Source organism: Chroicocephalus ridibundus, chromosome 14, assembly GCF_963924245.1.
Source record: "Chroicocephalus ridibundus chromosome 14, bChrRid1.1, whole genome shotgun sequence".
Taxonomy (NCBI): Eukaryota; Metazoa; Chordata; class Aves; order Charadriiformes; family Laridae; genus Chroicocephalus; species Chroicocephalus ridibundus.
The window spans coordinates 4,549,015-4,567,710 of NC_086297.1; the positions used below are offsets into that span (position 1 = coordinate 4,549,015).

The window sequence follows — 18,696 nt, forward strand, 5'->3', positions numbered from 1 at the left end:
CGGACTGCAGCCCCCAGCAGTCCCCGCGGCGCGGCGCGGCGGGCGGGGCGGTGGTGGCGCGCGAGGGCTGCCGGGAGTTGTAGTTCTCGCGCCCGCCGCCGTGATTTGGCCGCTGTCGGCTGCCGTGGCGGCGCGCGGGGGCTGCCGGGAGCTGTAGGCGGAGGCGGCGGCGGCGGCAGCTGCGCGCGGCGGCGGGGGAGGCGGGCGGCGGCGCTTGGGCGGTGAGCGGGGACGGCGGGGGCCCGGGCGGGCGCGGGGGCCGGGCGTCGCCGTGGGGCTCAGAGGCCGGGCCCGGCTCGGCCCGCAGCACGGGGGTTCCCGCCGGGCTGGGGCGGGAGCACGGCAGGCCCCGAGACCCCTGTTCGGGCGGGAGTACCGGGTCCGTGCCCCCGGGCGGGGGGTCCCGGGGGCCCTCAAGGCCCCGCTCAGGCCGGGCAGCGCGCCGCCTTCCCGGCAACTCGGTCGGGGAAGGAGTTCGAGGGTCCCCGGGGCCGGGGGTCGCCCGTGTCCATGCCCGGGGGGGCCGGGGGTCCCCCTCACCGTGCCCAGGGCGGGGTGCTGGGATCCCTCAGCTGCAGTGGGGGCCAGTGCACTGAGCGGGGTCCCCGGGACCCTGCCACGGGCGATGCTCCGGGGTCCCGGCAGGACGGAGGGCTGCTCCCTCCCCGCGGGGTCCATCCCCCGCCGCAGCGGGGCGCCGGGGCCAGCAGCCGTCCCTCGGGGGCTCTCCCGCGTCCCGCCAACCCGGGAGCACACCCGCCTGCCCGGGGCTCGGCCCCCCACGCTCAATGCAGCCTCTGTTCGCACTCGGGCTGCTGAAAGGCACATTGAGAGCCCCGCGGCGCAGCCTCCGCGGGGGGCACAGTCCGTGCCCAGCGCCAGGCCTGGGGCCCCACCGTGGCCAGTGACCGGCCCTTTGGGGACAGCCCTGGACCAGTGGCTGGGGTCCCCACTGCCCTGCCCAGGGTATCCTTGCTCCATGCTGCATGGCACAAGGTGAGAGCAGGGGGGCACTGGGGCAGCTTCCAGTCCCCAGGAGCTGCTTGCTCCCCGCGCAGCCTGGAGTGCCCGTCTGCAGGAGCCCGGGAAGCTGCCGCGTCCCCTGGGCCACACAGAGGGAGGTGGCAGGGACAGGCGCTGCTGGCACCCTGGCCCTGCGGGTGGGCACAGCCCAGGTGGGCGGATGGTCCCCACAGCCGTGTCTTGCCCAGAGGAGACGCTGTGACCATGGGCAGGCCTGAGAAGGGTGGGGGGGGCTGCTGCGGCTTTAAGGCTGGGCACGTCAAGGTGTGTGTCCCTTGGACCCGGGCGCTGCGCTTCCTGCTCAGGCGTTGGTATCCTGCTCGGGCGGAGCTGCCACGTGTCTCACCGTGTCCCTGTGGGGCCTGGGGACACGCTCACCGCTCGCCAGTGGGGCCAGTTCCTGGGGACCGCGGGAGCTGGATCTGCCCAGCCGGCCGCTCCGGGGGCAGCAAGAATCATCCTCACCGCCGGACAGGAATCCTCTTCTTCCCTGGGGCTGTGCGGGGACACTGCTCAGCAGGACACCCCGACGTGGGTCCCCAGGGCTCGCCTCGGGCAGGGGTGCCTCGGCTCCCTGCCTGGGGTGCTGCGGTCAGCAGGTAGAGGTGCTGAGCAGGTCATGCATGCCTGCCAGTGTGCCGGGGCTTGTTGTGGCCTGGGAGAGCAGAGGGGGGGTGAGAAGGGTCTGAGAGTTGCTCCAGCAGCAAAGAAGCCCCCTCCCCTGGGTGAGGCAACAGCATCTTGTGCTGCTGCAGGAGAGGGGATGGGGCTCCTCGCCTCTCCCTCGTGGCTCAGTGCAGCGCCAGGCTCCAGCTTGCTGACCTGCTTCCTCCCCTCCTTCCACCAGGTTCTCCTCGCCCCCGGTCTGATGCGCGTCCCGCCCTGCCATGAGTCTATGAGCCCCCTCCGGATCAGCGTGGGTGGTCTGCCTGTCCTTGCGTCCATGACCAAGGGTGCTGACCCCCGCTTCCGACTGCGCTGGAAGGCCATCGTGCTGTCGTCAGCCTGCGTGGGGTTTGTGCTGCTGCTCTTCTGCCTGCACCGGTCCTCCCCGGCACGGCCCGTCCCGCCGAATCCTCGCAACTGGCGGCTCAGCCTGCAGGCAGGGGACCGCTACAATGACACCTACCCGCTGTCCCCACCCCAGAGAAACCCCGATGGCGTGCGCTACCGCATCGGAGTCATCGCAGACCTGGACACGCAGTCCCGGGGCTCTGAGGAGCACACCTGGTTCAGTTACCTGAAGAAGGGCTACCTGGTGCTGTCGGACAGCGGGGACAGCGTGACGGTGGAATGGGACAAAGACGAGAGCGTGCTGCAGTCCCACCTGGCTGAGAAGGGCAGGGGCATGGAGCTCTCCGAGCTGGTCGTCTTCAATGGGAAGCTGTACACCGTGGATGACCGGACAGGAGTGGTCTACCAGATTGAGGGCAACAAGGTGGTGCCCTGGGTGATCCTCCCGGACGGGGACGGCACAGTGGGGAAAGGTGAGCTCCCCCGTCCTGCCCTGCAGGCGCAGAGCAGTGAAGCCCTTGGTTCTTTGTGGCTCGCGGGAGTGGGATGCATCTTCTCTGTGACCCTGTAAGCCCAGCTGGGATGGGGGCCAGTCTGATGTCCCTGTGCTGGCCGAGCCCCAGCTCATGCTGTTCTCTCCACTGCAGGCTTCAAGGCGGAGTGGCTCGCGGTGAAGGACGAGCACCTCTACGTGGGGGGACTGGGCAAGGAGTGGACCACAACGACAGGGGAGGTGGTGAACCAGAACCCCGAGTGGGTGAAGGTCATCGGCTACAAGGGCGACATGGACCATGAGAACTGGGTGGCGAACTACGACGCGCTGAGGGCTGCGGCGGGGATCCGACCCCCAGGTACTGAGCAAGGTTCCCTCCTGCCACCCCGTGTCCCACACCCTCTGCGGGCTCCAGGGCTAAGGTCTCCCTCCCCATAGATACTGGGATTGGTGTGAGATTTAAAGGATGCTGGAGGCCAGAGACCTCCCCCTGGCCCTGGCTGGTTTCCTCCCCTGTGTGTGCCATGAGCAGCTGGAGGGTGGCTCAGCCGGCGCTGTGCCAGCAGCCAGGCCCCCGGGCAGAGGAGGCTGTGCTGGGGTGCCCCTGCCCAGCTCTGGGAGGGACTCGGGGGCTGCTGCACGGGCAGTGGGGCAGGAGGAGGTGGAAATGTTCACAGCGGTTGCCTGCGCGAGGCTGCAACCTCCCTGGCTGCGGTGTCTTTTGGAGCGGGGAAGGGTCCTGCCCCAGCCGTTTGCCCCGTGCCGTCAGACACCATTCCCTGCCGCAGGTTACCTGATCCACGAGTCGGCCTGCTGGAGCGACACCCTGCAGCGCTGGTTCTTCCTGCCGCGCCGCGCCAGCCACGAGCGTTACAACGAGAAGGCGGACGAGCGGCGAGGCACCAACCTGCTGCTGAGCTCCACCCAGGACTTCGGGGATGTGACGGTGGGACGCGTGGGCGAGGTCATCCCCACCCACGGCTTCTCATCCTTCAAATTCATCCCGGACACAGACGACCAGATCATCGTGGCGCTGAAATCAGAAGAGGATAATGGCAAGATCGCCAGCTACATCATGGCCTTCACGCTGGATGGACGCTTCCTCCTACCCGAGACCAAGATCGGGAGTGTGAAATACGAGGGCATTGAGTTTATTTAAGCGACTTTTGCACTGGACCTGAGGGGCGAGGGAGGCCGCAGGGCGCTGGGCAGGCCTTGCCAGCTCCTGGCCGGGCGCTCGCCCCGGGCTGGGCCGGGGGATGCTGGGCAGCGCTCCCAGCTCTGTAGTTGGCCTTGGCGTCTCCTGTAAAGCGTTGGCTCTGCTCCAGCAGGCGTGGTGCGAGTGTTTCGGCAGTGGCACCTGGTGGCAAGGGACTGCCACCACAGGGCGCTGCGAGCCCCAGCCCAGGAGTCAGATGGCGAAGTTCCCATGCGCCGGTTCCCCAGGCAGGCCCCACGCCGCAGCCGTTAGCGGCCAGCCCCTAATTGCAACAGAAACCCTCTGCGGTGAGTCGGTGGCTCTGGTGACATCTGGGCTCTGGGTTTGCAAGCACAGAGGAGCCTGAGCCCCAGCTCCGCTGCTCTGCCTTACATCCTGCCATGCTGCGGTGCTTCCGGGTGGAGGAGGGGGTGTCCAGCTGGAGCACCGGGACTGTCCCAGTGCCTGGGGGAGCGAGTCTGACCCGGGCCCTGGCACCCAGCCGTGCTGGCAGCCTGTCCTGAGGCCACCCTCCTTCCTCTCCATGTCCCCAGCACCTGACTGGGAATACACCAGAGACACGGGGAAGGGCATCCCTGTGTGGAGGAGCATCCTTGAGAGCACAATTGGCTGGATCCTGCCCCATTCATGACTCTCCTGAGGTCAGGGTGACTTGGGGGGACGGGGCCACAGCGGGGTGTCGCAGGCAAGGGCCAGCCATGACGTACCATGGGGGATTTCATCAAGCTGTTTCCCCAGCAGCTGGTTTTCCTTCCCTTTTCTTGTAAGCTGGGTGAGGTGATGGCCGGGGTGATGGCAGCCCTGGGCACTGTTTTCTGGGGAAAGTCTCATGTGGGAGGCAGTTGTGGGGGTGTCCCTGTGCCCGCATCTCCAGGGGGCACGCAGCAGTTCCCACACTGTCAGTAGCACCAGGGAAGAGGCTTTTAGAGGCCTCAAGCGCTGGCAGCTGGGGCCAGAGCCACTCCTGGCGCTGCTGTACCAGCACAGTGGCTCTGCCCATGGGGCTGGGGGAAGCGAGCGTGGCCCCAAGCGCCTGATGGGGCCAACAGCCGTGGCCGGGTGTAATTGTGGACACATCCCTACACCCAGCCCCACGCCATTCCCAGCCCGCACCCCAAGGAGGTACGTGGTTTTCTGGCTGCGTGTCTTCTCCCAGCCCTGGCTGTGCACGGCTCAGGCCCCGGCAGTGCCTCTGGACACAGAGCTGTCAGCTCCGGGAAAAGCCGGGGTCTGGACTGAAGCCGCCGGGAGCTGGCAGGCACCTTGGCCATCCCTGCTTCAAGGGCTGCCGTGCTCAGCGCAGGAGGGAGAGCCAGAAGCACCAGCTTGGCTTCCCTAGGCCGGCAGCAGCTGGGAAGCGTTCGCAGCAGCCCCGGGCTTGGCTGGCTGGGGAGCCCTTCCCGAGCTCGCCAGCAGTATTGTGAAATCATGGCAGCAGCCCCTGGGAGGAACCTGCACCACTCTAGGGAGCCAAAAGAGCAAAACATGGGCATCTGCAGGCCCCCGGGGTGTCCTTCCCACCCCACTGACCACAAGGACAGCAGCTCCTGGCCTGCCCCACGCTCCCCTGGCTCAGCCGAGCCCCTGCCCCAGTTCGTGGGGCAGCTCAGCTTCACACCAGCCACCAGCGAGGGGCCGGGGCTGGTGTTTGGCTCCGTGGTGACCCTCTGGTTTGGCAGGGGAGAGCTGATGGCACAGGGCAGCCGATGGGGGACAGGGTGACTGTGGTGCCAGGACTCTCCGCCACCCTGGCTGTGCAGCAGGACACCCCTCCCCCCAGAGCTGTGGTCTGGGGCCCCATGGGGACGGGTCCAATGTGACACCACGGTGACCTCCTGGCAGTCCCGGGTGCCTGCAGGGATGCTGCTGTCGGAGGGACCCTGTGCCCCGGGAGCAGGCAGGGGCGCAGCTCGATAAGCGGCTGCTTCGTTGCTCTGGGCACAAGCCCCCAGCTGACACCACCACGGGTTCGGGCTGCCCTGCGGCTGGGGGGTCCCTGCTGCCACCCAGCCCTGTGGGCAGCTCTACCAGCAGGCAGGGCTTCAGAGAGCTGCGACTGGCTACTGCGGTTCAGGGGGGTTCCTTTGGCCCTGGGCCCCCCATGCCTCCCCTACCTGCCCTGGCACTGCCCTGTTGTGGGACCAGCCATGCGGTGACTGGCTGTGGTCAGATGGGAGGACACGCGGTGGGGAGAGCTGGCAGAGATGGGAGCCCTCCCGAGAGCCCGGCTGGGCCGGCCACATCCCCCCCCGCCTTCCCCTGCCCCTGTTTACAGTGTCCGGCACCTCCACGAGCCGAGCGAGGAGCGCGTACGAGGCTGGACACGTGTTTTCGTTTAGCCCAGACAATGACTCATGTGGCGCTGGGCTGCGAGCAGATGCGCTCGTCTCCTCTGCGGGGCAGCTCTGCCCCGGGCACGGACCCATCCCCAGTGCCACGGGCAGAGCTGGACGCGGCCCGTGCACGTGGCCTCTGGGGCCATGCAGCACCCAGGGCGCGTCCCCAGCCCACCCCAGGTGCCAGCTGGCCACGGGCCACATCGGCCACTTTGCCCTTGCCTTGCGCTTCACTTGGCACAGCCTTTCCCGGCCTTGCTCACTCTCCTGGCCCAGGGTCGGTGGCTCCACAGCACCTGTCTTGGTCCCGGGGCTGTGCCGGTGGCTGTCCCTGTGGCTGTCCCTACTGTGTGGCTCCTTGTCTCCTGGGCTCAGCCAGGCAGGGAGTTCTGCACCCCGCTGTGAAGCGGGGCCACCCTGTACCATGTCCCCCTGTGCCCCCAGACCATCCCACCAGCTGTCCTGGCCCTTTTCCTGGCGATCTGACATCTCCCCTCATGCAGGCAGGATAGCAGCGGCCTGGGAGGCGCCCGGGGCAGCGGTGCGGCATGGACAGCAGGACCCTCAGCCCCTGCCTTGCCACAAACAAGCTACAGCACCCCTGGGCCCCCAGACCCTCAGCCCCGCAGTGCCCTGGGAGCAGTGCGAGCGCCCAGCAGCACCTGGGCATGCGGCAGCACCTGGTGCCTTGGGCCGGCAGGACTCCTGGCAACTGCTGCTGAAGCATCTGCAAACCCTGTGCCCTGCAGCGGAGTCAGGGACCTGGAGTTCTGTCTTCAGGTTTCATCCAGCATCCCATCAGCGTGAATGCAGCCACCTCCCACAGGTTCCCTGCAGGCTCAAGCAGGGCTTGGAGCGGGTTCGGCTGCCCACGTTTCCGCTGTTTCTTCTCATCCTAAAGGGCAAGCAGCCCTGACACCTCCCTCAAACGTGAGTAGCCGTGGCAGGACAGTTCTGTGGCCAGAGGCTGGCTCAGGAGTGGGTTGTGTGGCCGCGGTGCTGGCTGTCACCACCAGCGTGTGCCCGCAGCACCTGGCTCTGCCGTGCTCCCGAGCCGTGTCCGTGCCCGGAGGCAGAGCTGGGCTCTTTGCCCGCTTCGCTCATGCCACTGGAGTACAGGTACGGTGTGACCGGCAGCATCCTGACACCCTCCGCGGTGATGCAGCCAGGACAGGGACGAGGTGGGGTTTTTGGAGACGCGCTTCAGGGCCGGTGGCTGCAGGCCAAGGGCCGTGGGGCACGGCACAGCGGTGCGGGACCCCCGGGTGAGCGCGGCCATCGCCCGGCCGTGCGGTGGGTGCGGAGGAGGGAGAAGGCGAGGGGACGGGAGCGGTGGGATGAGCTGAGCCGGAGGAGCCGGAGAGGAAATGCTTGGGCACAGACATAATCGCAGCCCTCCCCTGCAGTTCCCCGCTCTGCTGGGCGCAGGCCGGGGCCGGGCTCCGGTGCCAGCCCCCGCCGCCTTCCCCTCCCGCTGCCGCCAGCGCCCGCCCGGGCGAGGGGGCGGTGGGTCCCGGGGCGGGGGCGGCCGGTGCCGGCGGCGGGGGCCGGGCCGGGCCGGGCCGGGCCGGGGGAGGCGAGCGCGGAGCCGCATCCTGCGGAGGGGCGGGAGCAGGCGGCTGGCCCGGCGCCATGCAGAGGAGGAGCAGCAAATCCCCGGAGCACATTAAAAAGCGAGGCTGAGCGGCAGCCGGGGAAGGAAGAAAACACCTCCATAGAAGGCAGCGGAGCAGCGGCCGCAGCAGCGTCCGCAACGCCGCGCAGGGGCCGCGGCTGCCGGCCCCCCAACTTTCCGGCGGCGGCTCGGCCGGGCCGGGCGGTGGCCGCGGCTTTTCCCGGGCGGGTGGCCGAGCCCGCAGCCCCGCCGCAAGATGCCCGCCGCGCTGCCCAGCCTGCTGGCCTGGCTGGCCGTGCTGCTGCTCGGAAGGGCCCGCCCGGCCGACGCCTGCAGCTGCTCGCCCATCCACCCGCAACAGGCCTTCTGCAACGCCGACGTAGGTGAGCGCCGCCCGCCGCCCCCCCGCGCTTTGTCCCCGCGGGGCCCCGCAGCCCCGGCGGCGGTTCCGGTAGCCCCGGTGGCCCCAGTGGCCCGCGCGAACTTCCCGGCGGGGGAAGGGACGGAAAGTTGGCGCGGAGCGGGCGGGCAGGGAGCGGGCAGAGCCGCCCCGTTCCCCGGCACCTGCCCGCAGCCGGCGCGGTGCGGTGCGGTGCGCTGCGGGCTCCGCGCCCCGGCCGGCCCCGGGGGTGTGTCGGCGGGAGCAGATGCGCGGTCGGGCGCGGCCGGTGCCTCCGTCCGCCCGGGGTGTGTCCGTCCCTCCTCCCGCCGTCCCGGGGGGACCCTCGCGGCCGCGCCCGGCGGAGCTCCCCGGGCGGGGGCCGGGCCGGGTCCCCGCCGCGCAGCCCCGGCCCCGCGGGCGAACCCGGCCCCTCGCAGCTCCGGTGGAGCCGCGGTGGGACGTGGCAGCGCGGGGAGCGGGCGGCTCCACGGGAGGCCGGGGCCCTCCGAGCGCGGCCGCCTCCCGCACGGCAGCGGCACCCAGCCCGGTAGGGCCGGCCGTCGGGCTCGGTCACCTCCCGTCTGCTCCTTATTTCCAGGCATTTCCTCTCCCCCGTCCCACTTTGTTCGGCTTGGATGCTGCTGAAAGGGAGGGCTTGGCAGCGCCGGGATCTGGATTCCTCTTTCTATGAATAATGCCCTTATTAAATTTTAACATATTAAATAAACAGACCAGCCCCAGTTCCTGACAGTCTCCTTTGCGGGGCTGTTCCCAGGCTCAGCTGGAGAGGTAACATTCCCAAACACTTAGGCAGCCCCAACCTCTGGACGGCCCTGCCCCATGCCCCGCTCGGGAGCCAGGATGCTCCTGACGGATTCCCAGGCTCCCCTCACCCCTTCCACACCCAGCTCCTGGCGTTTCTTCTCCGTGGGAGTAACTCCCTCGGTATCTGGCTGCTGCCTCGTGTAGCCGGCGCTGCCTGGCCTTGCTGCTGGGCACAGCATGCTGTGAAGCAGATTGAGAACAGGGAGGTTTCTAGACAAAATGGAGCACTGAATTTTCGGAGCTGTTGGTCAAGCCGGTGCCTCTGGAGCACGGGATCCCCCGGGCCCGCTCCAGGAGTGGGACTGTGGCTTCCCGTCATGCTGTCGCAGGGCTCAGCTTTCTGGGGCACTCGTGACTCACTGCCCGTCCCGGGGTGCCGGCTCAGCCCTGACTCAGCTGCTGAGTCACCGTCTGTCTCGGCAGCCCCGGCTGTCTCAGCCCTGCCCCGGGAGGGCGCAGCGTGGCCGGGCAGCACGGGGCTGCCCCGCTGCCCTCCGCAGGTGCTTGTCCTGCGGGCATCTGGAACCTGTCCTGTGGTGGCAGCATCCTCCCGGGCTGCGCTGCCCGCAGCGCTGGCACCTCCCGGCTCCCAGCCTGAGTCCCCTGCACGGCTGGTCTGGATTGGTCTGGTCTTGTGTGACCCGAGGTGGGGACAGTGCTGGGCTGGGGGGAGCAGGGTTCATCCTGGGACGAGCTCCCCAGCCTTCTCTTCCCAGACAACATGGATCCGTTCCTGCATCCTGTGATCCCTGCCCTTCTTGGTGCTTCTTGTCTTGCCCCTGTATGATCTCTGGGGCTGGGAGGCTCCTCCGCCAGCTCCATCCCTGTGGGCGCACGGAGCCCAGGGAGGGCCTGGGGTGCTGGGTCCTGCTGGGGTGGAGTGGCCTGTGTCCAGACTGGGCCCTCGGCGGAGATGTGGTGGCTTGGAGGTGGCTGATGCCCTGCGGTGCCTGGTGCACCCGGGGTAGCCAACAAGCTGCAGGGCTCACATTCATCACTCGGCAGGGGGAAGCTGTGTGAGTGTGGGTGCTGGGATCCTTGCTCCATGGCATAGGGTGTGCCTGCCACGATCGTCTGTGCCTCCCCACGGCCACTCTGCCCTCACTCATGCCGCCGCAGCCAGATGAGGCTCCGCTCTGTGTCACGGAGCGGGACTGGAGCAGCTGGAGGGCTGCATTTCCAGGTGGGGCAGGGGGAGGCGGATGCGGGTCTGCCTTGGGCATGGGGTGCCGGAGGGGCTGGGGGTCACATCACCAGAGCTGGCGACTTGGTCCAAGGGACCTGGCCAGCTTGCGCTTCCTGGCCCATGAGATGGGCAGTGAGTTTCTGCAGGGCCCAAGGGCTCAGGGCTACCCCATCTGCCATTCCTCTGCCGGGGCCATGCCCGGGCAATGGAGGCCAAGGGCCACTCTGTGTCTGCTGGGGCCACTCAGCCATGGGAGATGCTCAGCTGTCGGGAGATGCCGAGGATGTGGCCAGGCCAGGGGCTGCAGGGGCTTCTGCTTGGTGTCCTCTGGAGCAGCGTGGGGATGTCGGGGGTGAGGGAGGTGATGCTCAGCTCTTCTGGGCACAGCCATGGCTTTGGCCTTGTGTGGCAGTGCCGGTGCCAGGAGGGGCCGATGGAGCAGTGGAGAGCAGGGGCTCAGTGTGCCTCCCAGGACGGGGGCACCTTCAATGTGGCCCCTGGCATCTTTGCACCGATCCCAGTAGTCCCAGCGCTATGTTCCTCGGGATGGGGTGCAGAGAGTGTGGAAGCAGGGGAGGGACAGCAGGGACCGGGCAGGGGAGAGAGTTTGGGGAGAGAGGTGGGAGCAGCCCCTGCGGGGGGAGCGCGGCTGCCCGGGGGGCCCTGCTGAGCCCTGTGGGTCCCCAGTGCCGCCCCGCCGAGCTCCGGTGGTCGCAGCCCTTCCCGTGCGGCTGGCGCAGAGGGGCCGTGGGCTGACTGCTGGTGCCGCCGCTGATTGGGCCCCGTCCCGCTCCCGTCAGAGGGCCGGAATGACGCAGGCAGCCATGGCAGCGCACAACCCATGGCTCCCGCGCAGGCCGGCGGCGAGCGGGGCCTGGCGCCCGGGCGCTGCCTCCCCCCTCCCCATGGATGCTGCCGTGCACTGGGGAGCCCCCGTGACCTCCGCTGCTTCTCCCTGTGGGGCTGCCGTGCTCAGCGCCACATCCCTCCGGCATCCCCAAAACCACCCCGCTGCTGTGCCGGGACGGGGGTGCCCTGCTCTGCTGCCCCTGCGGCTGCCGGGGTGCGGGCAGGCACCCGGGCGCTGGTTGCTGCCCATGTGCCAGGCAGGGCTGGGGCTGAGTCCCTCCCGGGGGCGTTTGCCGGCTCTCCATCTCCGCTGGCCTCAGGCAGGGCTGGAGTGACCCTGGGGCTGCCCCTGGTGCGGGAACGGGTGGTGGTGCGGGGCGGGCAGTGCTGGCACTGGCAGGCGGCCCCTTCGCTCAGCCGGCTGCCAGCAGCCCCGGAGAAGGGAGCTTTGTTCCCTGGCCATTCAGCCCGGCAGCAGCCCCCGCGGTCTGTGGGCACCGGCGCTTCCCGGGCGGCCGCGGGTGGGTGCTGGCGGGGCCGCACGGTGGGGACTGGGGTTGGATGGCGGAGGAAGGGGTGGCCATTCGGCACGTCTCTGGCCAGGAGGGGAGTCTGTGGGCCGAGGCTCCTCGTGCAGCCCCTCTGCCCGTGGGGCACACACAGGCAGGCACTTTCAGCAGCTTCCCCCTGAGCTGGCGGGGGGCGATGGCAGGATCCACTCCGGCTGCAGGGCAGCACCCACGCAGCTTCCCCTCTTGGCAGGTCTCGCCAGGGCAGGTCACCGCTTCCAGACTCCCTTTCCTCCTCCCCAGGCAGAACCTGGGTCTCGCAGCATCTCCCCGCTGGCTGCCCGCTCCTGCTGCGATGGCAACGGTCCGCAGCAGGAACCCCCAGCTCAGCAGCCAGAAACGCGGGGTGCAGCCCTCGAGCTGGGGCAGCGGCGCAGCAGGCGTTGAGGAGGACGGCATCCTGCCGGCTGGCAAGTCCAGAGAGACGTCCTGGTGGGTTTGTGGCTCTGGGTGACTCTGTTTGCCCCTGGCTCTGTCACAGTTGGTCGCGTGCTCCTCGCCAGCTTTGGGGAGCAGCGTGGGGTCGGCCGGGCCCCAGCATGGGGCCCTTCCTGGTGGCCCCGCTGCCCGCCGTGGCGTTGGGACCGCTCTGCTGCGGGATGCCCTGGACTCCTCGGCCACAGGCAGCCCCGGCTGGTCAGGGTGGGAAGTCACCATGTCCCACCAGCTCCCCGTGGCCCCCATCCCTCTGCAGCCAGGTGCAGATGCCCCTCTCCCTGCCGGCCCTTCTGCCTGTTCCTGCATCCCGCCGCAGGCAGGACGGGCAGCGAGGAGCGGGGCTGGGAGGCGGCCATGGGCCATGCCGAGTCAGCCCCCCACACACCTTGCTGCAGCTATTGAAAGCCCTTGGAACTGGCCCCAGCCCCGAGTCCCCCGAGGCAGCAGGAGCAGGGGGCAGCCCTGCTCGGTGGGCAGGGGACAGGGGTCTCCAGAGGCCCCGGCTGTGAGCGCATCACTGCTCATGCAGCAGCTTCTGCGCAGAGGTGAAGGCAAACGCTGGCGTTTCTCCCAGTGCGGAGGCAGGGAATTGCCAGCCGGCAGCTCCGGCATGGTGGTGAAGCCCCCTGCACTGCCAAGGCGGTGGGACTGATCCTGGTGGCAGAGGGCAGTGAGGGGACCAGCTGCCTTGCAGGGGTCTGCCCCCAGAGGGGTCCGGGGTCCTCATTACGGGGTGCCTGCACGTGCAGTGCTGGGGGCCAGCACAGGGCTTGTCACCGGTGGGGCTCCCACCCTGCTGGGACAGGGTTGCCCCACGGTGCATCTTCTTGCCGCAGCTCGTCCTGCCTGGGGAAGGTGCATTTCCAGCATTGTCCTGGTCAGACTCGGTCATCCGGTGCTGATGGCACGTTGTGTGTGCCGTGCACCCCGGGTGCCGGGAGAGCTTCACTGAGGGTCCGGGCTCCCGCGGCTGGTGGCTGTCCAGACCGGTGGCAGGAGCGGTGGGTGACACAGCCAATGGGGCATTGGCATTTGGGGAGGTCCGGCTGCCGGTCCCTGGGCACCCGGGGGTTTTCTCCGTCCCTTAGCCCTGCCTCCTCGTCCCGGGGATCTCAGCCGGGCTCTCCTGCAGGACTCCCCTCCGCCGTCCCTGCAGCACGCCCTCCTCGCCGCTCCGGTTCCTGGCTGGTGCAGAGCAGCTTGGCTGCTCCGCTGGGGTCTTGGCGGGGAAAGCGCAGCGCAGCCGTCCCCTCCACAAAGCCGCACTGTTCAGAACAAATCCGCCTAGAATTGGGCTGCATTTTTGTCAAGTGATTCATCAGCACGTGAATGGAAAAGGCTGGAGCCCACTGAACCAGTAACCATTCCCCGCGCCTGGAGCCGCAGGGACGGAGTCGGCGCGCGGCTCTCCGGCTTGGATGCACCCAAGTTGCGCCGCAGTCGGGTGCGGAGCAGCACAGGGGGACGCGGGAGGACGCGGGGTCGGGGGCGAGGGGCAGCCCTGCCTGCCGTGACCCAGGCGCGCTGCTGGCAGGGACGGAGCCGGCGCTCGCTGAGCAGAGCTCCTCCAGCCCCGGGCAGGGGCCGTGCCGAGGGGCTCGCCCTGCTCCGGGCAAGGAGCGTGGGGCGTCCCGCACGGCCTCGCTGCTGCTGTTTCCAGTGTGCCCAGGGGGCCCGGCCCTTCCCCGGGGGAGGGAGCATGGCCGGGAAAGCCCTCCGTGCAGCCCTGGTAGCAGCAGATATTGCATCCACCTCCCTGCCCCGAGCGAGTGCCACATTGATGGGAGCGGCTGTTTTGGGGAGTCTGGTCCCTGGCCCCAGGTCGTGCTGGTGGCCACCTTCTCCAGACTAAACTCAGTCGGCACTTACTGGTACCCACGTGGGGCAGTGCCCCCCCGACCTTCAGCTCAAATAGCCCATCTGCGTGCCCCCGTGGTATTTATAGAGTGCGGTCAGATTCCCTCTCCTTGCTGGGCCAGGCAAAAGAAGGCAAGCGTGTCTGTGCCAGGCTGGCGGGCAGCCCCTGGCTGCTCCCACCCCACCACCTTTTGGTGGGGGAGACAAGCCATGTCCCCAGCTTGGCTGGCGCTTGCCCTCCTGCCCCCCTGGCCAAAGCACAGCTCCCCGTTCCCCACCCCAAGGCATGCCCGGGGAGCGGGGCTGGCAGGGCCAGGGGTACCCCCGAGGGATGGGGAGCCCTGCGAGCCCCTGCCCTGCAGCCAGGCCCCCTCCCCAGCTGTGAGGATGCTGAGCAGGAGCTGCGGCTTTGGGGCTGTCACTGTCCCCGGCGCCATCAGTGTCCCCGGTGCTGCCTGGGGCCATCCGGGAGCTCCCGTCCCCACGCCATCAGAGGGAGCCAGGCAGGGCAGCGAGCCGCAGGTCTCGGCGCAGGGACCCAGACCCTGCACGCCTGAGGGGCTGCAGGTACCACACGCGGCTGCGACCTGCACAGCGTGGCACCCAACCAGCCCACCGTGTCCTGAGCCGGTGAGTAAGGGTGAGCTGGCTGCCTGCCGCCTGCCTGCCCTGCTCGCCCCGGCCGCCCCGCAGGTCACTGCCACGTGCCGAGCACTCACGTGCTGCTCTGTGTCCCCGGGCTGCGCTGGCAGCATGACCGCAGGGACCCTTCCAGGGCAGAGCTGTCCCCAGGCTCCGGGGCGCTGCGGCCTCGCTGGCCGTGGGGCACCCGACCTTGTCCCTTGGCACCCAGCACTGGGACGGCACCGGGGCTGCGCAGAGCCGGGGGTGCTCTTGCCTTTGGCCGGGCCACATGGGGCTGTCGGCTGGGGAGCTCGCTGCCTCCCCTCACCAGGACGTGTTTTTCTGCTGCCCCAGCCCTCGGCGGCCCCGGGTTATTTTCGCAGGCAGCGAGGGCAGGAAGCGACGCCCCACGGCCCCCAGAGGATGCGGTTTCTGCGCCTGCACGGTGTGAGGCTCCGCGCGCAGTCGCTGGGGGTCTGGCAGGGAGCCGGCAGCCAGAGCATCGCCCCGTGGCAGCCAGGACCCCTCCGTGGTGGGATGGGGACCCCCTGCTCTGGCTGCGGGGGGCAAAGGCAGCCTGACCCCAGGACCCCCGCTCCCCCAGGGTGGAGGTCTGGAGGGGCTGGGTGGGTTCCCTGGCCCGGCCGCTCTGGGAGGGGGCTGCAGGGCACGAGGACCTGGTGGGGACGGGGACCCCGCCACGGGCTGCCTGTGGGGGCACTTGGTGGGATGGTGCCACGGGGACACGGCTCCTGCCTCCCTCTGCACCCAAAGGTGACCCTCCAAACAGCTCCCTCTGCCCTTTTCTCCTCCAGCCCTGCCAGGCCACGCGGGCGCTTGGCTGGGACCCTCATCAGAGACTGGTTTAATTAATGACAGTGGGCAAATAGTGCGGTGCTCCCAGGACGCTGCTGGCAGGTTTTAGCTGTCTCAGTGCCATCTGGGTGACAGGCACGAGCCCGGGCAGGGCCAACCTGTGCCCATGAGTCCAGCAGGGGCTGGGCAGGGACCGAGCCAGTGCTGGCCAAGGGTGACTGGTCCAGCACGGCTGGTGGCAGTGGGGCCGGGCAATCCTGGGGTGACTTTCCCTTATCACCCGCCGTGAAGGCACTGCTGCAACACTGCCTGTCGCCGTCCTGTGCATGCCAAAGCCCTGTCCCTTTGGGGACAGCACATGACAGCCAGGTCCACGGGCAGCTGGGTGTCTGCAGGGGGGACGGGGGGTTCGCTGCGGGCAGCCAGCCCTGCGCGAAGGTGGGAGCCCCTGTGGGATGGGGGGGCTGAGTGGGACCGTCCCACCCGGCAACGCCTCCGGTCCCCAGCCACCCCCGCTGACCTCGACGTCTCTCCGTTGCAGTGATCCGAGCAAAAGCCGTCTCTGCGAAAGAGGTGGATTCGGGGAACGATATATACGGGAATCCGATCAAACGAATCCAGTATGAAATCAAGCAGATCAAGGTAACGAGGCACATTGGGGCAGGAGACCCGGGGGGACGGGGCAGCCTCCGCGCCAGCTGCTCACTCCTGCTCCTTCTCTCCAGATGTTTAAGGGCCCTGACAAGGACATAGAGTTCATCTACACGGCTCCGTCCACTGCCGTGTGCGGCCGGCTGCTGGACACCGGCGGGAAGAAGGAATATCTCATCGCAGGTGGGTGGCCATGAGGGAGGGCTCTTGGGGGACGTTGGTGGCAGGGCTGGCCCTGAGATATGCCTCCCAAGACGCCTGCATGCCTGCTCCCTGTGCATAGCGCCCCCCTGGCTCCTACCACCAGCCCTCGGTGGCCTCCCCAGCTGTGTCCTGGCCGTGTTTGGTAGCTCCCGGCTGTGGCAGGGGCAGCTGGGGGACAAGCCTCTGCTCCCTGGGGCTGTGGGGACAGTGCATGGCAGGCGGGGACGGATTGCAGCAGCCTCCAGCCCCCCAGGCCCGGCTGAGCCCCCGGCACCCCAAGTCAAGGTTGGGTCCCAGGCGTTGGGGGGTCCCTCTGAGCGGTCGGTGTGGCCTCTCCCCAGGCAAGTCAGAGGGCAACGGCAAGATGCACATCACGCTCTGCGACTTGGTCTCCACCTGGGACTCGCTGAGCCCGACCCAGAAGAAGAGCCTAAACCAGCGGTACCAGATGGGCTGCGAGTGCAAGGTGAGCACGGGCAGCTCCCTCCACCGCGGGGGGGTCTGCAGCCTCGAGGTGGGCGCAGGCTCCGCGGTCGGATGCTCTTCCCCGTCCTTCAGGGATGATGCTGTGCAGGGGGCACAGCACACGGCCGGGGATACGGGAAGGGCTGCCGAGCCTCTGGCTCTCCCTGGCTGGGAACCAAGGCCAGCCCTGGTACCCATACCCAGGGGTCCCCTCAGTCCCCCTGCATCGGGATCACATCCCTGCTGCGCCTCGCTGGGATGGGGCAGCCTGGCGTCCCTGGTCCAGAGCTGGACCACCAGCCCCAGCCGCCCTGTGCTGCTTCCCCCCGCCCCAGCGTTCCACCCCGGGGGTGGTGGGTGACGGTCTCTGTTGTGCGCAGATCTCGCGCTGCCTCTCCATCCCCTGCTTCGTCTCCTCCTCGGACGAGTGTCTCTGGACAGACTGGGCGATGGAGAAGAACAACGTGGACGGGCGGCAGGCGAAGCACTACGCTTGCATCAAGAGGAGCGACGGCTCGTGCGCCTGGTACCGCGGCATGGCCCCCCCCAAGCAAGAGTTTCTCGACATCGAGGACCCCTAAGCCAAACGAGCGCATTCCAGTAGCCAGTAGAAAAAAACCTGCGAGATGTTAGACTGGTCCACGCTGATATCAATTCCTGGAGACAGCATGAAAATCCGCTCGGTCGCGGGGGCCCCTGGGCTGCGGCGCCTGCCACATGCGTGCGGGGGGCAGGGACGGGGACCCGCTCCGTCGCAGGCACCTGGCAGCCCGCGGCCATGCCAGTGGCAGGGCTGAGTGGGGCGCAGGGGGACCCCCCCCACCAGGGCCACGTCCCTGCCCGGCCACGCTCAGCCCTGGCGCCCCAGAAGGAATGGAGCCCTCGTGAGTGGCGGGAGCTGCCCCGTCTGCGTAGCAGGTCTACCAGTGCCCCTGCCGCGAGGCAACCGCCCCAGCAGCTCCTGCCAGACAGCCCTCCCCACCACAGCATCCCCAGACACCCTCCAGCACCAGGGACCCCCCACCCCCCTCCCCACCCACTGCTTGTCCGTCCCTTTGGGGTGCAGGAAGGGCACAGCTCGCCAGGCCCGGGCTTGGGGGGGCTTTACCGTGCGTCAGAGCCCCGTCTGTGTGCAAGAGGGCTGGATGGCTCCTGCGCAGGCGCCATGTCCCAAAAAGCCGGAGGGGCGCATGGCTGGGGTGACCCCCCTGCATGCACCCGGGTGCTGCTGCCCCTTTCTCCACATGCTTCTTGCCCCATGGGGATGCAGAGGTGAGCACGGCACTCACCACCTTCCCCAGCATTGCACGGGGGTCCACCGCAAACCCCTGCGTGGGTGGAAAGCTGCTGCCAGACCCTTCTGCCACCGCCGATGGGCTCAGCCCCACCGGCCTTGGCAGGCAGCGGGGCTTGGCAGGGCATTCCCCCCCGGCAGGGCACCCGAGGCAGGAGCAGGTCCCCAGGAGCCCCGGTGGCACGGTGCAGGGTGTTTACCATCGCCTTGTGCAGCTGTTTGCTGAGCCGAGCCCTGGCCTTCGGCAGCGCTGCAGCATCCCGGCCAGTCCCACTCCCTGCTCTGCCACGGCAGGGATGGAGGCCGGCACCTGGCACAGCCGCAGGAAAACCCGTCCCCTCCAGGGAATCCTCCCACACACCTCGGGCCCCGCTTTCTCTGAGCCATTCCCAGGTCGCAGCGGCACCAGCGTGTGCCGCGGAGCTCCGGTGCGCCCGCCGCCCCGTCCCGCAGCCCTGGGGAGCGTGCCGGGAACCATCCCCGCAACCCTGCTCCGGGGGCGTTTTCATGCTGTGCGTCCCTGGGAGGTTTAAGATGTCGTACTGGACCAGTCTGGGCCATTTCAACATATTAAAGAGAAAAATTAAAAAGAAAGAAAAAGAAAAAAAAAACCCCAACCTCTAATCAATCCCATATACGACTCCCGTTCGCTTTCTGTATGGTTGTACCCGCTGCTGCTGTCGCTGGTATCTGTCTGTCAGTCAATATCGCCACTTGTTTCCCACCGCCTCTGTGCTCCCTGTGCTCTAATTTCTCTCTCTCCTCGCCAGCCGCCGGGCTCATACCGGCTCCGGGCGGGGAGGGGGGAGGCTGCGCCGGCGGCGGGGGACGAGCGG

At 68.6% G+C, this 18,696-nt stretch overlaps 2 protein-coding genes across 3 annotated transcripts; both read left to right on the top strand.

Annotated features, from left to right (window-relative positions):
* Nucleotides 1-85: 85 nt before the first annotated feature.
* Nucleotides 86-4,379, top strand: CANT1 (calcium activated nucleotidase 1). 2 transcript variants are annotated; one of them, XM_063351758.1, is made up of 4 exons: nucleotides 86-221; nucleotides 1,871-2,510; nucleotides 2,685-2,888; nucleotides 3,319-4,378. In XM_063351758.1, the coding sequence occupies exons 2-4, from the start codon at nucleotides 1,892-1,894 to the stop codon at nucleotides 3,687-3,689; spliced, it is 1,194 nt and encodes a 397-aa protein (XP_063207828.1). In that variant the 5' UTR covers nucleotides 86-221; nucleotides 1,871-1,891; the 3' UTR covers nucleotides 3,690-4,378. The 2 variants fall into 2 exon arrangements, with proteins under 2 accessions (XP_063207828.1, XP_063207829.1); XM_063351759.1 differs by lacking the exon at nucleotides 86-221 and adding an exon at nucleotides 879-996 and having other exon boundaries at nucleotides 3,319-4,379.
* A 3,250-nt stretch (nucleotides 4,380-7,629) lies between these two features.
* TIMP2 (TIMP metallopeptidase inhibitor 2) lies at nucleotides 7,630-18,571 on the top strand. The gene is made up of 5 exons (XM_063351796.1): nucleotides 7,630-8,083; nucleotides 15,788-15,888; nucleotides 15,972-16,080; nucleotides 16,443-16,567; nucleotides 16,947-18,571. The coding sequence occupies exons 1-5, from the start codon at nucleotides 7,957-7,959 to the stop codon at nucleotides 17,145-17,147; spliced, it is 663 nt and encodes a 220-aa protein (XP_063207866.1). The 5' UTR covers nucleotides 7,630-7,956; the 3' UTR covers nucleotides 17,148-18,571.
* The last annotated feature ends 125 nt before the right edge of the window (nucleotides 18,572-18,696 follow it).

Coding starts and splice junctions, on each gene's coding strand:
- CANT1 (XM_063351758.1), top strand. CDS start 1,892: ATGCGCGTCCCGCCCTGCCATGAGTCTATGAGCCCCCTCCGGATCAGC. Junction 2,511..2,684: donor GGACGGCACAGTGGGGAAAG/GTGAGCTCCCCC, acceptor TCTCCACTGCAG/GCTTCAAGGCGGAGTGGCTC. Junction 2,889..3,318: donor GGCGGGGATCCGACCCCCAG/GTACTGAGCAAG, acceptor TCCCTGCCGCAG/GTTACCTGATCCACGAGTCG.
- TIMP2 (XM_063351796.1), top strand. CDS start 7,957: ATGCCCGCCGCGCTGCCCAGCCTGCTGGCCTGGCTGGCCGTGCTGCTG. Junction 8,084..15,787: donor CTTCTGCAACGCCGACGTAG/GTGAGCGCCGCC, acceptor TCTCCGTTGCAG/TGATCCGAGCAAAAGCCGTC. Junction 16,081..16,442: donor GAAGGAATATCTCATCGCAG/GTGGGTGGCCAT, acceptor GCCTCTCCCCAG/GCAAGTCAGAGGGCAACGGC.